The following is a 17,383-nucleotide window of genomic DNA, read 5'->3' as shown; positions in this document are numbered from 1 at the left end:
GAATTCTAAGCTGTTGAAGGTTTTGTCTACTTGTTCTGAAAAGAAATGCACGACTGTCTAGAGAGAAGCCTTATAAAATCCAGACCGGGAGGACACACCTTCTCTCCCTGAACTTGCTCAAGCCTGCAGCAGAGAAACTACCAAACTCCCCCATGTCTTCGCACACCCAACGACATGGAGCTTGGAGCACCCGCTGTCACAGGAAGGGTGAAGGTGGACCTCCTGTTGACAGAAAGCCACCTCAACTCCAATCACTGGGACGAAAGAGTGGGAGCTGTTACGAGGCCAAGGGGCAGAGCTGCAAACTGGAAATGCTGCTGTGGAACATGGAAATGCAGAAACCTGTGATGCTCTGGGAAGATTGAAATATGGAGGTAAACCTCTGGGAGATCCAAGGACAATAGAAACTCCCTTGGAGACAGCAGATAGCACAATGTACTCTGTTGACCACTCAGAAAAGGGGAATTCGCAAGAAGTGGGTGACCGACTGTAGAACCAGAATATGTCTCCAAATCTCAGAGTTTCTGGCACAAGGAAGTGTAAGGAACATCCACATAAGCCCTTATTTATGGTACTGGGACAGGTTCAAGCATCCTGAAAACTAAGCGGCAATGTAGAATATTGCAGTCCCTTGACTCTGTTGCCGGTGACTTGCCAGAGTCCAGAAAGCAAGTCAGAGGTAGGCAAAGTTGGAATAAAAAGTGTCTAATGAAAGTCAAATCCACTCTGACAAAACAATAGAAGACAGGCTGCGAGTGAGGAAACCACACCCACTCCAGGTGACATTGGCACTTTTTTTTTTTCTGCGTGTGACACAGCCACTGCACAGGAACCTGAGGACGCCTGGAATCAGATCCGTGGTAATGAATGTCTCTAGGAGGAAAAATCTGAATATCCCCAATGACACCTATGGGAGGAACGAAGAGAACTATGATCCCAGCGACACTGGATTACAGGGAGCAATGTAGAGCGGCATGCACTACACCTGAGAAGATCTCCTACTGACTGCCCAATGTGATGGGCCCTTTTGAAGCATACCAACCCCATATCTTTGGGAAGGGGGAGTGCTTTAGTCACCTATTCCTGCAACAGGTTGCCCAACTTATGTTCCAGAATGTGGTTGGGCAGACCATAAGAATAGCCTTATCTGGTCAGACCAATGGTCCATCAAGCTCATTAGCCCACTTTCATGGTGGCCAATCCAGGTCCCTAGTGCCTAGCCAAAACTCAAGGAGTAGTAACATTTCATGCTACCGATCCAAGGCAAGCTTTGGCTTCCCCATGTCTTTCTCAATAACAGACTATGGACTTTTCCTCCAAGAAATTGTCCAAACATTTCTTAAAACCAGCTACACTATCCGCTCTTACCACAACCTCTGGCAACAAACCTCAAGTTATCCCATGTAGAACAGTTTTCAAGGTCCTCTAGTTTAGTGGTATGTTCACACACCAAGGTGTCTACATACTCAAGCTGCTCTTCCGCAGCACGTGTCAAGTCCTCAACAGAGGATATCCGATGTTCTAGTTCTCCAGTGCACTGAACTATTTCAAGGTGAGTTAACTGCCTGGACAATTTCTCAATCTGCAGTTGTAGGGCTTTATAAACTGCCTGAGTAATCTGATGAATAGTAGATGATGGCAGATAAAGACCCAAATGGTCCATCTAGTCTGCCCAACCTGATTCAATTTAAATTTTTTCTTCTTAGCTATTTCTGGGCAAGAATACAAAGCTCTACCCGGTACTGTGCTTGGGTTCCAACTGCCGAAGTCTCACTCCAGCCCATCTACACCCTCCCAGCCATCGAAGCCCTCCCCAGCCCATCCTGAATCAAAAGGCCATATACAGACACATACCGTGCAAGTCTTCCCAGTACTGGCCTTAGTTCAACATTTACTATTATTTTCTGATTCTAGATCTTCTGTGTTCATTCCACGCTTCTTTGAACTCCATCATCGTTTTCCTCTCCAACACCTCTCTCGGGAGCACATTCCAGGCATCCACCACCCTCTCCGTAAAGTAGAATTTCCTAGCATTGCTCTTAAATCTACCATCCCTCAACCTCTGCCTTCCCAACGGCAGAATGACGTCCCCTGCTGTCCGGGGATTTGGGAAGGCGATCCGCCACAATGGCTACGAGGCCATCTTGCCCTTTGCCAAAAAATATCTGCCCCTTGAAGCGCAATCTGCTGAGTGTGGTCTTGGCGACCGAGTCACCCACCCACTGTGATTCAGATCATCTGGTGGGCAGAAATTGAGTAAACCGAAACCTTATTCAGGACTCTGATGATGTCATAAAGAGCATTTGCCACATAATCCAGTCCTTCCTTAATTATGTGGGGACAGGCGTCCCCCAGTTCTGAGGGACAAGACTTGTATGACAGGCCCATGCAACAAAGGAGGCAGCTGCTGCAGCTTCAATATCTAAAGACAACACTTTAAACTGTCTTTTAAGGACCACATCCACCTTATGGTCCTGTGTGTCCTTCAGCATCACTCCAACCTCACTAGTAAGGGAGGTGTGCTTAGTCAGTTGCACTACCGTGGAATCCACTTTTGGCTGCATAAATCCAGAGCCATAGGATACAGCCTAGATATAGCTTTGGCCACCTTAAGAGACTATTCAGTTGATTCCAATTGGTCAGTGATTAAGGAGGTGATGTCTGGATGAGCATGAAAAATGGTTATGAGCAGCATTGGTGCTGCTCATAACAGAGCACTGAGAGGTGCAGGGCTGTTGGGCATTGAGCTTCAATGCAGAGAGTGTGTCAGAAAAAACATGTGAAACGGAAGCTGATAAGGTGTTGCACTGATGGATTATCACCGTGATTCCCAGCCAATCCTGCTTCCAGACCCTGAGAAGATCTCAAATCATCCATAGAAGCAAAGGACCCATGTGATAACAGGGCATGGAAAGAGACTTCCAATCATCCCAGTTCTGCTCCGAAGACATTAGGAGCCAGCATGGTATGAGGCGGAGATACCTGCTTGGGAGAAGGATCCCCTTGAAGCTGAGCTGATGCGCTCGTAGGCAGCACAGCTGTTCCTGGGCCCGTTAACTAGGCTTTCTATAAAAGGCTGACAAAATTGGAAAAGCCTAGCACTGGAGGTCCCAAGGACTCAGAATGGGGAATTAGCGTAGTCTCCACCACCATGCGCTGGTGTGTCACCTCCTCGTTGCTTGTGGTCTCTGAGTGGGATTCTCTTCTCCATAGAATGGGCTTTCCGGGGTTCCAAGGCACAATAGGACTGATTAGAGGCTGACTCCTTCTTCCCGCACCATGTGAAACCCAGTCACTTCTCAGTCAGTAAATCTGTATGAATTGGGGCTAGATTGACCTGGGGCTTTCATTACAGATGCTGCCTAGACAAAATGAGGGGTTTTAAGACAAAAAAAAAGGACTTTGAAGAACACCCCAAATCGTTAAAAATCCAACACTGCCACCAGAAAATTCACACCAAGAACAGCCCACTGGAGCATAATGGGAATAAAAAAAAGGAGAAAAAGGTATTTAAGAGGTGGGGGAACCTAATGATAACCTCAGAAACCCTCAAAACTGTGTTTTTCAGACCCCCCCCCCCCACACACAATTTCTCGATAGGAAATAATGGGAGAACTCATTGTGGCTTCTGGTGTCTGTCTATCTCTAGTGAAAAGATTTCTGCCTCAGAGATAGTCAGCACAAGTCCGCCAATGGAGGTCTTCTGACTGCCGGTTGGGCAGACCATGACTACGGATTCCCATCTCCGAATAGCCCATGCATGGGAGAAACTTTGCAGCCAGCTCCCTAATTCCCAGAAGGTTGTTACACAGAGGCCCCACAGCCTGCGCTCAAGTCTCCAATAAATCAGCAGGCAAGCAGCTCCCAGGGGAATGGACCCTAAGCTCCTGAAGTGACCCAAAGGAGGCAGGTTCCAAAGGTACACCAAGAGATTAACCAGTGAAAAGCAGGTCACCACATGGGATTGTGTCCTTTCCCTGGCAGAGTAAGCTCGAGAAGGGGACATTCAAGCACCAATTTGCAGACAATTCGAAGACTGACAGCAAAAAAATCCAAAAATAACAAAAAGAAGCAGAGCAGATCAAAACACACCTTCCGAGTTTGCTTGCAAAAGGGAAAACTGAAGAGGGAGCTGTTCTCCACTGCAGAAGGGGAGGAGTTCAGAGTTTTGGAGTGATACCCTACTGCAGATTCGCAGCTAATGGGAAGTAACAGATACTATACAGAATCCTATGTCTTTGCTAATGAATATATTTTTATCCTTTAATGAAAGATTAGGTTCTTACCTCGTTAATCTTCTTTCTAGTAAACACACACTCCATTCCTGAACATATGGGTAGTCAATCCCTTCTCATGAGAATTCATGTAGGGAGCTTCATTAGTATTTTTTTGCTCCGCCTCCCATCTTTTTGGGCCGTCTTTTAATTCCTCAGTTCGTACTAAAGCAGATGTCAGCCCTAGAAAGGAAACAGAATACAGAGAGGTTAAGGGGACACTCCCTGAGAAACATATCTGTTCAGATCATATTATTAAACAGATAACCGACAAACAAAACTTAACCATTTGCAATACGTAACAAGTGAAAAGCAAAACAAGTCACCAACTTGAGTGCAACCTACACTAAGTGTGTGGGAGATTTTATAGATTCTGCCTAGCTTCTTCAATGCGGCAATTGTGTTCTCTACCTTTGTCAAGGCTGGACAAAGGAAATAAACAAGGTGTCTGGATTCCCCAGCACCTCTGAGGCACTAAAAACAGGCAAATGAACATCTGACAGAGCGGACTTCAGGAATGGCGTGTCTGTTAACTATAAAGCTTACGGAGGTAAAAACCTAATCTTTCCTTTTAGTGTGACAGACACGCCATTCCTGAACATGGGACATATCAAATCAGTCACGCATAGAGGCTGACATTTTCCATTTCTAATATAGGCTGAAGAAAAGGCCAAACGGATCTATCTTGGAATGGTCAATTTCGAGGCTGGTTGACCAATACAAACAAATGATCAGTTAATTGAAATTCATTCATAACCTCTTGATTCCTCAGTAAAGAGTCTCACATCTAACAATTTCAACACCTGTTCATTTTTTCTCGATCCAAAGGAGTGAAGGCAGGTAGGCATACTTCTTGGTTGACATGGAAATTGGTAACCACTTTCGGAAAGAAATATGGAACTGTGCATAAGACCACATCTGAATCCGAAATTCTGAGGAATGGCACTCTGCATGACAAAGTCTGAAATTCCAATACTCATCGGGCGGAGGTAATCACCACCAAACACACTGTCTTGATAGTGAGATCCATCAGAGAAGTTTGCTCCACAGGTACGTAGGCGCTCTTGCTAGCTATCACACTGGAGAACGGAGGCAAAAAGCACCCTTCAAAAATCTGGTCACATCTGGATGTGCAGCTATGGTGCTCTTATTAATCCTAGGCCCAAAACAGAAGAGTCCCGCAATTTGAACTTTCAGGGAGCCAACAGCTAGGCCTTTTTCCAGACTTTCCTGCAACAACCACAATTATCTTGGTGAAGGTCCATGGCACCATGGCCAGTCCAAAGTGCTAACCCACAAACTGGAAATGTTGCTCCAGCATATGGAATTGCCAAAATCTGCCTGTGCTTTGGAAAAATGGGAATGTGCAGATAGTCCTCTGAAAAATTCAAGGAGGCAAGAAATTCCCCAGCAACACTGATACAATCACCAACCTCACTATTTCCATTTAGAAACTTGGTATCTTGAGGGCTGCATTCACTGCTTTAAGGTCTAGAATCAGCCCCCAGTCTTCTGAGCCTCTCTTGGGTATTATGAAGTATACTGAATATCTGCCGGAGCCCGAGTCTTCCTCTGGTACGGGTTCCATGGCTTCCAGATCCAGCAACCTTTGTACTGTTGCTTGAACTCTGGTTGCCTTTTCTGGCCTCCCAGCTGAAGAATCTAGAAAAAGGTCCAAGAGGGGATGAAAGAACTCGAACTTGAACCCCTCCCGTATAATATCCAGCACCCAGCAATGTGTGGTGATCTCCGCTCATGCTCCCCAATAGGCCAATAACTTCCCGCTGAGGTGTGGAAGCTCAGCTGATGGCTTGGCATCCAACAAGAAGCATCATTATTCACGTTGTCAAATGTGACTCGGACAAGAGGTCATGGACTGAAGTTGAAAGGAGACAGGATCAGGACAAATGTTAGGAAGTTCTGTTTCACACAACGCATGGTGGACGCTTGGAACGCTCTCCCGGAGGAGGTTGTGATGGAGACCTCCATTATGGGATTCAAGGGCAAGTTGGATGCACATCTCCTTGCAAATCACATTGAGGGATACAGGTAAACAAGATTTCATCTGGGAACACCTAGGTCTTCATCAGGAAGCATCTAGTTAGGCCTCCGCATGTGCGGGTCACCGGACTTGATGGACCAAGGGTCTAATTCGGTGATGGCATTTCTTATGTTCGGAGTTGTGGCAGAGCGGGATCCTGAAAGATTGGGGGCACCTATCTAGAGCCAGAATCTCTGGCCAGAAAGCCCTTCCAAGAACTGGTTATATCGTCTGGAGGTCTGAGAATTACCGTGACTTGACCCTCTAGGGCAGGGGTAGGGAACTCCGGTCCTCGAGAGCTGTATTCCAGTCGGGTTTTCAGGATTTCCCCAATGAATATGCATGAGAACTATTTGCATGCACTGCTTTCAATGCATATTCATTGGGGAAATCCTGAAAACCCGACCGGAATATGGCTCTCGAAGACCAGAGTTCCCTACCCCTGCCCTAGGGGCTTGAGGTCTGCTATCTGGTAACGACTTTGATTTGTGATCCAACACACTGATCATAAGATCATCCAGACCTTTTCCAAAGAGTAAATGTCCCATACATGATAATTTACTCAAGGTTATCTTGAAGAAGAAATGCCCTACCCAATGTCTGATCCATAGCATCCTGCAGGCAGAAATGGAATATGCAGACATTTTACTCACAACTCTGAAAAAATCATGTAGAGAGCATCAGCTATGCAATCCACTCCAGACATTAAAAACTGGTGATCCTTCCTGGCAATTGCTTCCAGGTCATGGCGCAACTTGGAATGGTAAACCTGGGCGACAAGAGATGCCACTGCATCTGTTTTTTAAACCTGAGGCCATGGCCTTGGACCTTCTTATGAACAAAATCTAGCCTACGGTCCTGGAAATCCTTTAATACCATGAGGCCTTCACTGGGAAGGGAGGTACACTTGGCAACCTTAGCCACTTTCAGTGGTACAAAGAACTGGTTAAATTCATCATTCATTGGAAAGAGGTTTGCCATGGCTTTGGCCCGAGGGGCCCCTCCGGAACCTACCAATGGTCTGTAAGCATATTTGTAATGAATCAATGAGGGAAAACATGTGGTCTGTGCTTTTGTGCTGCTTATAAGCGAGCACTATTTAGAGTACAGGACTGCAGAGTCTCTGCCTTTAATTCCTGGGGGAATTCCATGATCACCTGCAAAAGAATTGAAGGGTTGAACAGCCTACGCAGTCAGTTGTTCTCTGATCCAAATTTGGCCCCTCCAAGAGATAAAGCAGCATCTCCTGCTACAGAGGACCAAGACTGAAAGAGTAAATTTATTGAAAAAGAGCCCTCTTCAGCCCAGTCTTCCCCAGACTTCTGCATGGCACCCTCAGTCTTCTTGACTTGTGCAAGGCACCGTTGCTGGGAAATTACACTCAAGGGGGGGGGGAGATGGACCCCTAGTGCCAGCATGACCGCAATCCCCAAGGGTTTCACGCAGCCCTTATTAATCCTGTAAGCTTCAAATATCATACTGATGAATTCAGGGGGAAACCCTTGTCCAGGATATCCAGATGGACCCTGCGGACACTCATGAGCCCCTTTCTGGGGTTTTGCGGCAGCACCACAGCTGCACTTTGCTGGCAATGCACTTGTGCTGCTCTGCAACACAATGCTGGACTCTTTTCCTGACCCTCGTACCTTCTTGGCATTAACAGCCCTCCAAGGGACTAGAGGAGGCTAAGCCAGAAGCTCCCCCTACCCCCCATGCGATATTTGGGACACAGACAATACTCAGACAGTCATCCACTCAAACTTGCCATGAATTCAAGGTATCCTGGACTAAGCAGTCCACAACACCTATTTTTTAAGCAAAATTGGGGTGTTTTGAGGCAGATAGAAGCTTTTTATTTTCAAATTGGGAAAATTCAAGATGGCCACCACGTCAGCGATTTTAGCTCCAAAAACAGCCCTGGGGAGCTACACTGGAGAATAAAAATGAGCGATCTTAGGATTTTAGGTGGCGGAACCTAACTCTTAACACCAGAAAACCCTCCCCCCCAAAAAAAACAACCAAAAAAAAAAACCCATCAATTTTAAAGAGACCTCCTTGATTTTGTTTGCCAGGCTGTCAGCCTGTTACTCATTGTGCAATACTGTGTGTGGAATGTGCACGTGTAGAAGCTGCAAACAGCTTACAGGGAGAACCTGTCTCAAGAAGCCTGGAATTTGGTCTGCTTGTGTCTTCTTTCTTTTAGGCCCAACAAACCAGTTGCAGACCTCAATCCACAGGATCATATGCACACAAATGGTGGGGAGGAAAGCAGTCGGCCCCGATCCTTAAAAATCCACCACAGAGCCACTCAACCTGCACGCAAGTCCACTGCTTGGGGCAAGTCTTGCTCCCAAGGAAACTGTCCAAACTAGTAGTATAGGCTGTCCCAAGTGGGTGCACTGCAAAGCATTCTGTCCCTTGAAAGCAGACACTTGACCTCAGTCTGCACTCTTGCAGCCAGAGCTGCCTCAAGAGTGAGATCCTTGGCAAGGTTTCGCAAACAGTCCAAAAAAAAAAAAACCTGAACATAATTGAAAAAAAAAACAAAGCACGAGCAGAAAAGACTCCTATCATCTCGTTTGCAGAGAAACAACTGAGGAATTGAAGGACAGCCCACAAGGATGGGAAGCGGATCAAAAGCATTCTAATGAAGTTCCCTACAAGAATTCTCATGAGAAGGGAATGATTACCTATATATTTAGGAATGGAGTGTCTGTCACACTAGAAAGTGGATTTTTTTTCATATTAATCAAGCAGAAAAAATATTATCTATTATGTGTTAATACCAACAATTAATTGTAAGCTTGCCTTATGTCCATATGCAGGTCTGTTCATAACACTACATTTTCATCTTCTCAAAAAAATAAAATTCTAGCACTAAAATTCTGTATTCTTCATTCAGTACAAGTTATTTATCTAATTTCATTAAACTTCAGTGTAGCAGCACAGATGCCAGGTAGGCCAAAATTGAGGCATATGATTCAACATACTGTAGAAGCGCTAGTTCTAAAAATACAGTGGTTCAAAGGGAATGTGTACTCTACCAAGCTTTATTGAAAATTACCAATTCCCCCAAAAATTCTCCTTACTGTTTCAACTAAATTATCAGGAAGAATTAAGCAGTTTCACTCAGGAAACCCTGAGACAGTTCACCAGCAACTTCCATTATTAGCCTCGTGTCCTACTCAAATTTCAAAGTACCTGATGTAGGAGATGACAGAACCCCGATGCTTGTGACACATCCCCAGTAACTGCATCCCCAGAATCTAATTGTTCAGATCCAAGGAGGCATGAGGTGAATCAAAATGGAAGCAACCACAAAAATCATTGGGGGGGGTAGAAGATACATGCTCAATGCTAAAGGAATCCTCAGATTAGGTATATTCTTGATTGATTTAAAATATGACCAAGAACCTGTTGAAAATCTTAGCAGAGATGGAGCTGCAGCTCACTTTTGGAGCTGCGAAAATCAATAGGCTAATCTATGTGAATGTTAACAGTAGGGAAGCAATTACTGTATATTGCTAGCAGTCTCACTCTATTATGAAATTATACTTTAGGAAAGAAATGCCAGAACACATTCAGTCAAAACTAATTCTGACATTTGTTTTCTACCCATTCAGAAAACTCTTTCTTATCAGATTTTATCAGAGAAAAACATTTGATGAAGACTATGCTGTTTCTTAGTGGAAAAAAAATGTCACTTACAAAACTCATAATTGCCTCAGTTACAGACTTAGATTGTAAGCCCTACAGAGATGGAGAAAATACTGAGTGTACTGGAATGTAACTCACATTGAGCTACTACTGAAAAACTGTAAGCTAATTGCAAAAAGGAAGGCTTTTGCTATACAACTTTTCATAAGAATCAGTCATTTTACCTTTGTAAAATATTCCAGGGTATAACTGTAATGTCTCATATGCACAAAACTCAGGAGAAAATATTCATTTCAAGGTCAAATACAAAGTAAACACAATCATACCCTGCAGTCCTTTCTTTCATGCCACTTTGGTCATCTTCCTTGATTCTTTCCTGCTTATCTTTCATCTTGAGTTCTTGTTCTTTTAACTTTTCTTCCCTTTTTTTACGTATCCTAAAATAGACATATCAATATATCATATACGAACCTAAAAATTTCTCAGTTTGCCTGTGTGTTTGCACTTCTACTTGTTCTCCATTATTTAAGATTCTAAGTAGGACTGTGCGGGAATAAATGTGAAGATAACAATGTATTTAGGGCCAAATTCTATAAACAGCATTCCAATTGTAGATAGTAGTAGGTGTCCTACTGCTGTCTAACCAGCCAACTGTGGCTTTAGGTATCTGGCCAATTGGAGTCTTAGGCCACTCTCAGTGCATCCCAGGATGCACTGGGAAGGAGGCCTAAGACCTCAATTGACCCATGTGCCTAAGGCCCCTCCTATGGGAGGGCCCTTAGGCATCTGAGCAAATCACGGCCTTAGCCCCCCCAGGGTGCATCCCAGAATGCACCGAGAAGGGGAAGGCCTATCATCTTGCAATGGCAGGCCTGCCGGCAGGAGGGGGGGTGAGAATCCCTCTTGCCGGCCATCAGATAAAGGTGTGGGGGGGGGGCGTTCATGGGGTGGCAGGGGATCTTGGGAGTGGAGTTGGGGAGTGTCAGGGGGATCTTGGGGGTGTCAAGGTTAGGGTTACCAGATGTCCAGATTTCCCTGGACATGTCCTCCTTTTGATGACATGACCGGAGGTCCGGATGGCTTTTCAAAATCCAGTACTTTGTCTGGGTTTTGAAAAGCTTCTCAACAAAATCAGGTTGGGAAGGGGCATCCGCGCATGCACAGATGCAACACGTGGATGCCGTCTGGGGGCGGGGCTGGAGGTTTAACAGGACATGACAGAGACGGAACTGGGCGGTCCTGGAGGCATGGCCATGGGTCCTGGCAACCCTAGGCAGGGTGGAGTTGGAAAGTGTCAGGAGGGGAGGAGTTGGGGAGTGTTTGGTGGGGTTTGGGGGATAATGGGACCAGTGGCAGAAGGGAGTGGGCATCCCTCCTGCTAGGGGATGCCTCAGGGTTGGCGGCAGGAGGGAGTGGGCATATCTCCTGCCTTGGAGTATGTTGGGAGGATTCGCTATTGCGACACGAGGAATTGGGCACTCCTCCTGCTGTGGACAGTTGGGGGGCATCCCTCCTGCCTTGGACTGTGTCGTTAGGGTTGGGAGGTGGGGCTTCTGGCAGGAGGGCGTGGGCATCCTTCCTTCCAGCCAACTTTGCGAGTGGGAAGGGTTCACTGCTGCAGCCACTAAACTGGTCACAGCAGGGAGATTCCCTTGCCGCAATTAGCTCAGCAGCAATGCGACTCTTTAACTGGCACCTGTGACATGGATGCCGGTTAGAGAATCGAGGTGGTTATATGGGGTTGGGCATTTGTCCGTCAGGACAGACGTGATCCTATATAGGATGCCCATGTTCGATTCTCAAAAATCGCTTAGGTAGCTGCTGAGATTAGGCGTCCTATACAGAATCAGGCCTTTAGCTTCTATTTTATTTGAACCAGATTAGAGAATGAAACAGGGACAAATTTTTCCCTGTCCCCTTGGGAACTCATTTTCCCATCCTGAACCGGCGAGTTCTTTTCCTGTCCCTGCTCCATTCCTGCAAGCTCTGTCCTCATCTTCACAAGCCTCAAACACTTTATAATCATAAGGGTGCAAAGCTTTTGTGGTTAAGGCAGAGCTTACAGGAATGGGGCAGGGACAAGGACAGTGACAAAACTTGCAGGGATGAGATGGGGAAATTGCATTCCTGTGGAAACAGGGGAATAATTTGTCCTCATGTCATTCTCTAGTCCAGATGAAGGGAATGTTGCTCCCAAAAAGGCCAAGAAATGTACTAAGTCAGATAAATAAAAGGTAGCTAATCTTTATTTTATCATCTTATTTCTACTCAGTGTTGTTTAAGGTACTAGGTCAAAGTATTTAAGTAAAAACAATGTATATTTTAATACTTAAGTAAAAGTAAAAATACAGTTAACACATCAAAAAAAATTACTGAAGTAGACGTTATTACAAAAAACCAAAAGGAATTGACCCCGAAATATCCACAAAGAAGAAAATCCAGAGAAAACCAAAAAACTCTGTAGAGTGACGATGTTCCTAAATGGACTTTATTTGAAAGTGTCAAAGTTTCAAAGGTACACTGAAATCATCCACATAAAATAATTCCATCCACATAAAAATAAATCATCCACATAAGAGCCTTAAAGGGTCTAGTCCGCTAGGGATACAGGACCCAACACGGTCCGTGTTTCGACAAAAAGTCTTCTTCAGGGGTCCCTGGGGGACCTATAAAGGTGAGTACGTGGGAAATAATTGTGTGGTGAGCCGGAAAAGAGACACTGCTTGCATTTGCAATGGAAAGAAGTTATTACCTAATACTTTGAGTAAAAAGTAAAAGTACCGCAACTACTGTGAATAAAACTACTGTAATTTTTTTATCCTAATAGTTTTATTGTTCTATAATTCAATCCACTTTGCTTTCAGTAAAACTAAATATTTGAAAATAACACTCACTCATGAGTGTGTGCTTGAGTCATTAATCCGACACAGCTAAAAAGGTATTCAACAACTGCATTGGTAGAAAGTGGAGTGTTCATTCTAAAAAGTTCCTTCAAATCAGGCCAGGATGCAATATTACTTATGTCTTCTGACTGGGGCTGAAGGCTTTGAACAAGGGAATCTCTGAAACACTTAACTTCCGTATAGTAAAGAATACTTCATCAGCATTATTGTTATTATCATCTGCATCTGTCTAATTCATCACTTACATAGTAACATAGTAACATATAGTAACATAGTAGATGACGGCAGATAAAGACCCGAATGGTCCATCCAGCCTGCCCAACCTGATTCAATTTAAATTATAATTTTTTTTTTTTTTTTTTTTTCTTCTTAGCTATTTCTGGGCGAGAATCCAAAGCTTTATCCGGTTCTGTGCTTGGGTTCCAACTGCCAAAATCTCTGTTAAGACTTACTCCAGCCCATCTACACCCTCCCAGCCATTGAAGTCCTCCCCTGCCCATCCTCCTCCAAACGGCCTTGCACAGACACAGACCGTACAAGTCTGCCCAGTAACTGGCCTAGTTCAATCTTTAATATTATTTTCTGATTCTAAATCTTCTGTGTTCATCCCACGCTTCTTTGAACTCAGTCACAGTTTTACTCTCCACCACCTCTCTCGGGAGCGCATTCCAGGCATCCACCACCCTCTCCGTAAAGTAGAATTTCCTAACATTGCCCCTGAATCTACCACCCCTCAACCTCAAATTATGTCCTCTGGTTTTACCATTTTCCTTTCTCTGGAAAAGATTTTGTTCTACGTTAATACCCTTTAAGTATTTGAACGTCTGAATCATATCTCCCCTGTCTCTCCTTTCCTCTAGGGTATACATATTCAGGGCTTCCAGTCTCTCCTCATACGTCTTCTGGCGCAAGCCTCCTATCATTTTCGTCGCCCTCCTCTGGACCGCCTCAAGTCTTCTTACATCTTTCGCCAGATACGGTCTCCAAAACTGAACACAATACTCCAAGTGGGGTCTCACCAATGACCTGTACAGGGGCATCAACACCTTCTTCCTTCTACTGACTACGCCTCTCTTTATACAGCCCAGAATCCTTCTGGCAGCAGCCACTGCCTTGTCACACTGTTTTTTCGCCTTTAGATCTTCGGACACTATCACCCCAAGGTCCCTCTCCCCGTCCGTGCATATCAGCTTCTCTCCTCCCAGCATATACGGTTCCTTCCTATTATTAATCCCCAAATGCATTACTCTGCATTTCTTTGCATTGAATTTTAGTTGCCAGGCATTAGACCATTCCTCTAACTTTTGCAGATCCACTCTGTTACAAATCTTGGTATCATCTGCAAAAAGGCACACTTTTCCTTCTAACCCTTCAGCAATGTCACTTACATACATATTGAACAGGATTGGCCCCAGCACCGAACCCTGAGGGACTCCACTAGTCACCTTTCCTTCCTTCGAGCGACTTCCATTAACCACCACCCTCTGGCGTCTGTCCGACAGCCAGTTTCTGACCCAGTTCACCACTTTGGGTCCTAACTTCAGCCCTTCAAGTTTGTTCAACAGCCTCTTATGAGGAACTGTATCAAAGGCTTTGCTGAAATCCAAGTAAATTACATCTAGTATATGTCCTCGATCCAGCTCTCTGGTCACCCAATCAAAAAATTCAATCAGGTTCGTTTGGCACGATTTACCTTTTGTAAAGCCATGTTGCCTCTCGGATCCTGTAACCCATTAGATTCAAGGAAATACACTATCCTTTCTTTCAGCAACACTTCCATTATTTTTCCAACAACTGAAGTGAGGCTCACCGGCCTGTAGTTTCCTGCTTCATCCCTGTGACCACTTTTATGAATAGGGACCACATCCGCTCTCCTCCAATCCCCAGGAATCACTCCCGTCTCCAGAGATTTGTTGAACAAGTCTTTAATAGGACTCGCCAGAACCTCTCTGTGCTCCCTTAGTATCCTGGGATGGATCCCGTCTGGTCCCATCGCTTTGTCCACCTTCAGTTTTTCAAGTTGCTCATAAACACCCTCCTCCGTGAACGGCGCAGAATCTACTCCATTTTCTCGTGTAACTTTGCCAGACAATCTCGGTCCTTCTCCAGGATTTTCTTCTGTGAACACAAAACAGAAGTATTTGTTTAGCACATTTGCTTTCTCCTCATCACTCTCCACATATTTGTTCCCAGCATCTTTCAGCCTAGCAATTCCATTTTTTATCTTCCTCCTTTCACTAATATATCTGAAAAAATTTTTATCTCCCTGTTTTACATTTTTAGCCATTTGTTCTTCCACCTGTGCCTTCGCCAAACGTATCTCTCTCTTGGCTTCTTTCAGTTTCACCCTGTAGTCCTTTCTGCTCTCCTCTTCTTGGGTTTTTTTATATTTCATGAACGCCAACTCTTTCGCCTTTATTTTCTCAGCCACTAGGTTGGAGAACCATATTGGTTTCCTTTTTCTCTTGTTTTTATTGATTTTCTTCACATAAAGGTCCGTAGCCATTTTTATCGCTCCTTTCAGCTTAGACCACTGTCTTTCCACTTCTCTTATGTCCTCCCATCCTAACAGCTCTTTCTTCAGGTACTTTCCCATTGCATTAAAGTCCGTACGTTTGAAATCTAGGACTTTAAGTATCGTGCGGCCGCTCTCCACTTTAGCCGTTATATCAAACCAAACCGTTTGATGATCGCTACTACCCAGGTGAGCACCCACTCGAACATTAGAGATACTCTCTCCATTTGTGAGGACTAGATCCAATATCGCTTTTTCCCTTGTGGGTTCCGTCACCATTTGTCTGAGCAGAGCCTCTTGAAAGGCATCCACAATCTCCCTACTTCTTTCCGATTCCGCAGACGGAACATTCCAGTCCGCATCCGGCAGGTTGAAATCTCCCAACAGCAGAACCTCCTCTTTCCTTCCAAACTTTTGGATATCCACAATCAGATCCTTATCAATTTGCTGCGATTGAGTCAGAGGTCTGTAGACTACACCCACGTAGATAGAAGTTCCATCTTCTCTTTTCAGAGCAATCCATATCGCTTCTTCCTCTCCCCAGGTCCCTTGCATTTCGGTCGCTTGGATATTGATATTTACATAGAGAGCTACTCCTCCACCTTTATGACCATCTCTGTCCTTCCTAAAAAGATTATATCCCGGTATGTTTGCATCCCATCCATGTGATTCACTGAACCATGTCTCTGTGATAGCAACAATATCTAGATCTGTCTCTAATATCAGGGCTTGCAGATCATGAACTTTGTTGCTTAGACTGCGAGCATTTGTGGTCATCGCTTTCCAGCTATTTTTCAGCGATAATCTCCTTTTTCGTATGGATTTTTGTGTCGTTTCACTTTCCGTTGCAATACTAAGAAATGAGTTGCTGATATTGCTTATGTTGCAGCCTTTACTACTATCACATCTTTTCTTTTGCCGGGGGTGGTCTCTATAATTGTCCTTCGTACATACACCACCCCCACCTTCTAGTTTAAATGCCTAGAAAAATATTGTCTAAATTTCTCTGCAAGGTTTCTTTTTCCTGCTGTAGTAATATGTAGCCTATCAGTGCAATATAGCTTCTTGTCCTTATGTATTTCCCCATCCTCCTATGTACCTGAAGCCTTCTTGATGACACCAGGCTCTGAGCCATCTATTAAAGTCCTCATTATCATGCTGTTGAATTACAAGGAAGGCTTTCATAAAGTTGGAATAATTGTTCTAACAATTTTTTGTCTGATGGGAAACTCTGAATATCTTCAAGTACTGATTAAAGAATGTCAAATGTATGGGAACCCTTCAGTCTTAAGGCTAGACAAGCAGACGTCTTTTCCAAAGACCATCAATCCAGTGGACAGTCACCCCAATGTAAAATTTTCTTGGAATGACTAGCAGTCTATTGTGGTACAGATGTCAATTCACTAAAAACTGCAAGCAGCTTAGCTTCAAAGTGACCCAACTCACTTCTGTTTGACTAGAGACCAGTAACCAGTTCAACAACCACAGGCAACTCCACTGTTCTTATAGGCTATATTCGCTGAACAGCAAAATTTTAAGATGAGATGATCCGCTGTTTGCCTGACAAGGTTTGAAAAGCAACATTGTGTTCACGGTTTTGCTGATTCAAATGGTTTATTGAGGAGCCATTTTCATCTCACTTTTGCTTTTATTTTTTTACTTTTAGCTACAAACATCAGATGTAACTTAGCAAAAGTGGTGAAATTACTACTTCAGTAAAAGTAAAAAATGTTATCCTGTCCTTTGTTATAGAAACATGGCAGATAAAGCCCAAATGGCCCATTTAGTCTGCCCTCCGCAGTAATCATTATCTCTTCTCTCTCTGAGAGATCCCATGTACCTATCCCATGCCTTCTTGAATTCAGACACAGTCTCTGTCTCCATCACTTCTTCTGGGAGACTATTCCACGCATCTACCATCCTTTCTGTAAAAAAGTATTTCCTTTGATTACTCCAGAGCCTATTGCCTCTTAATTTCATCCTATACCCTCTC

At 44.3% G+C, this 17,383-nt stretch overlaps 1 protein-coding gene across 3 annotated transcripts in view; it reads right to left on the bottom strand.

Annotated features, from left to right (window-relative positions):
- Positions 1 to 17,383, bottom strand: part of BAZ1A (bromodomain adjacent to zinc finger domain 1A) — a 510,052-nt gene that overhangs the window by 240,584 nt on the left and 252,085 nt on the right. For all 3 annotated transcript variants that reach the window (XM_033951344.1, XM_033951343.1, XM_033951345.1), the window contains exon 16: positions 10,299 to 10,409. In XM_033951344.1, the coding sequence (XP_033807235.1) occupies positions 10,299 to 10,409 (111 nt within the window). The remainder of the gene's footprint in view (positions 1 to 10,298; positions 10,410 to 17,383) is intronic.

The sequence above is a fragment of the Geotrypetes seraphini genome, chromosome 7 (genome assembly GCF_902459505.1).
Source record: "Geotrypetes seraphini chromosome 7, aGeoSer1.1, whole genome shotgun sequence".
NCBI classification, from domain to species: Eukaryota; Metazoa; Chordata; class Amphibia; order Gymnophiona; family Dermophiidae; genus Geotrypetes; species Geotrypetes seraphini.
This window is presented reverse-complemented; position numbering and strand designations above follow the sequence as displayed.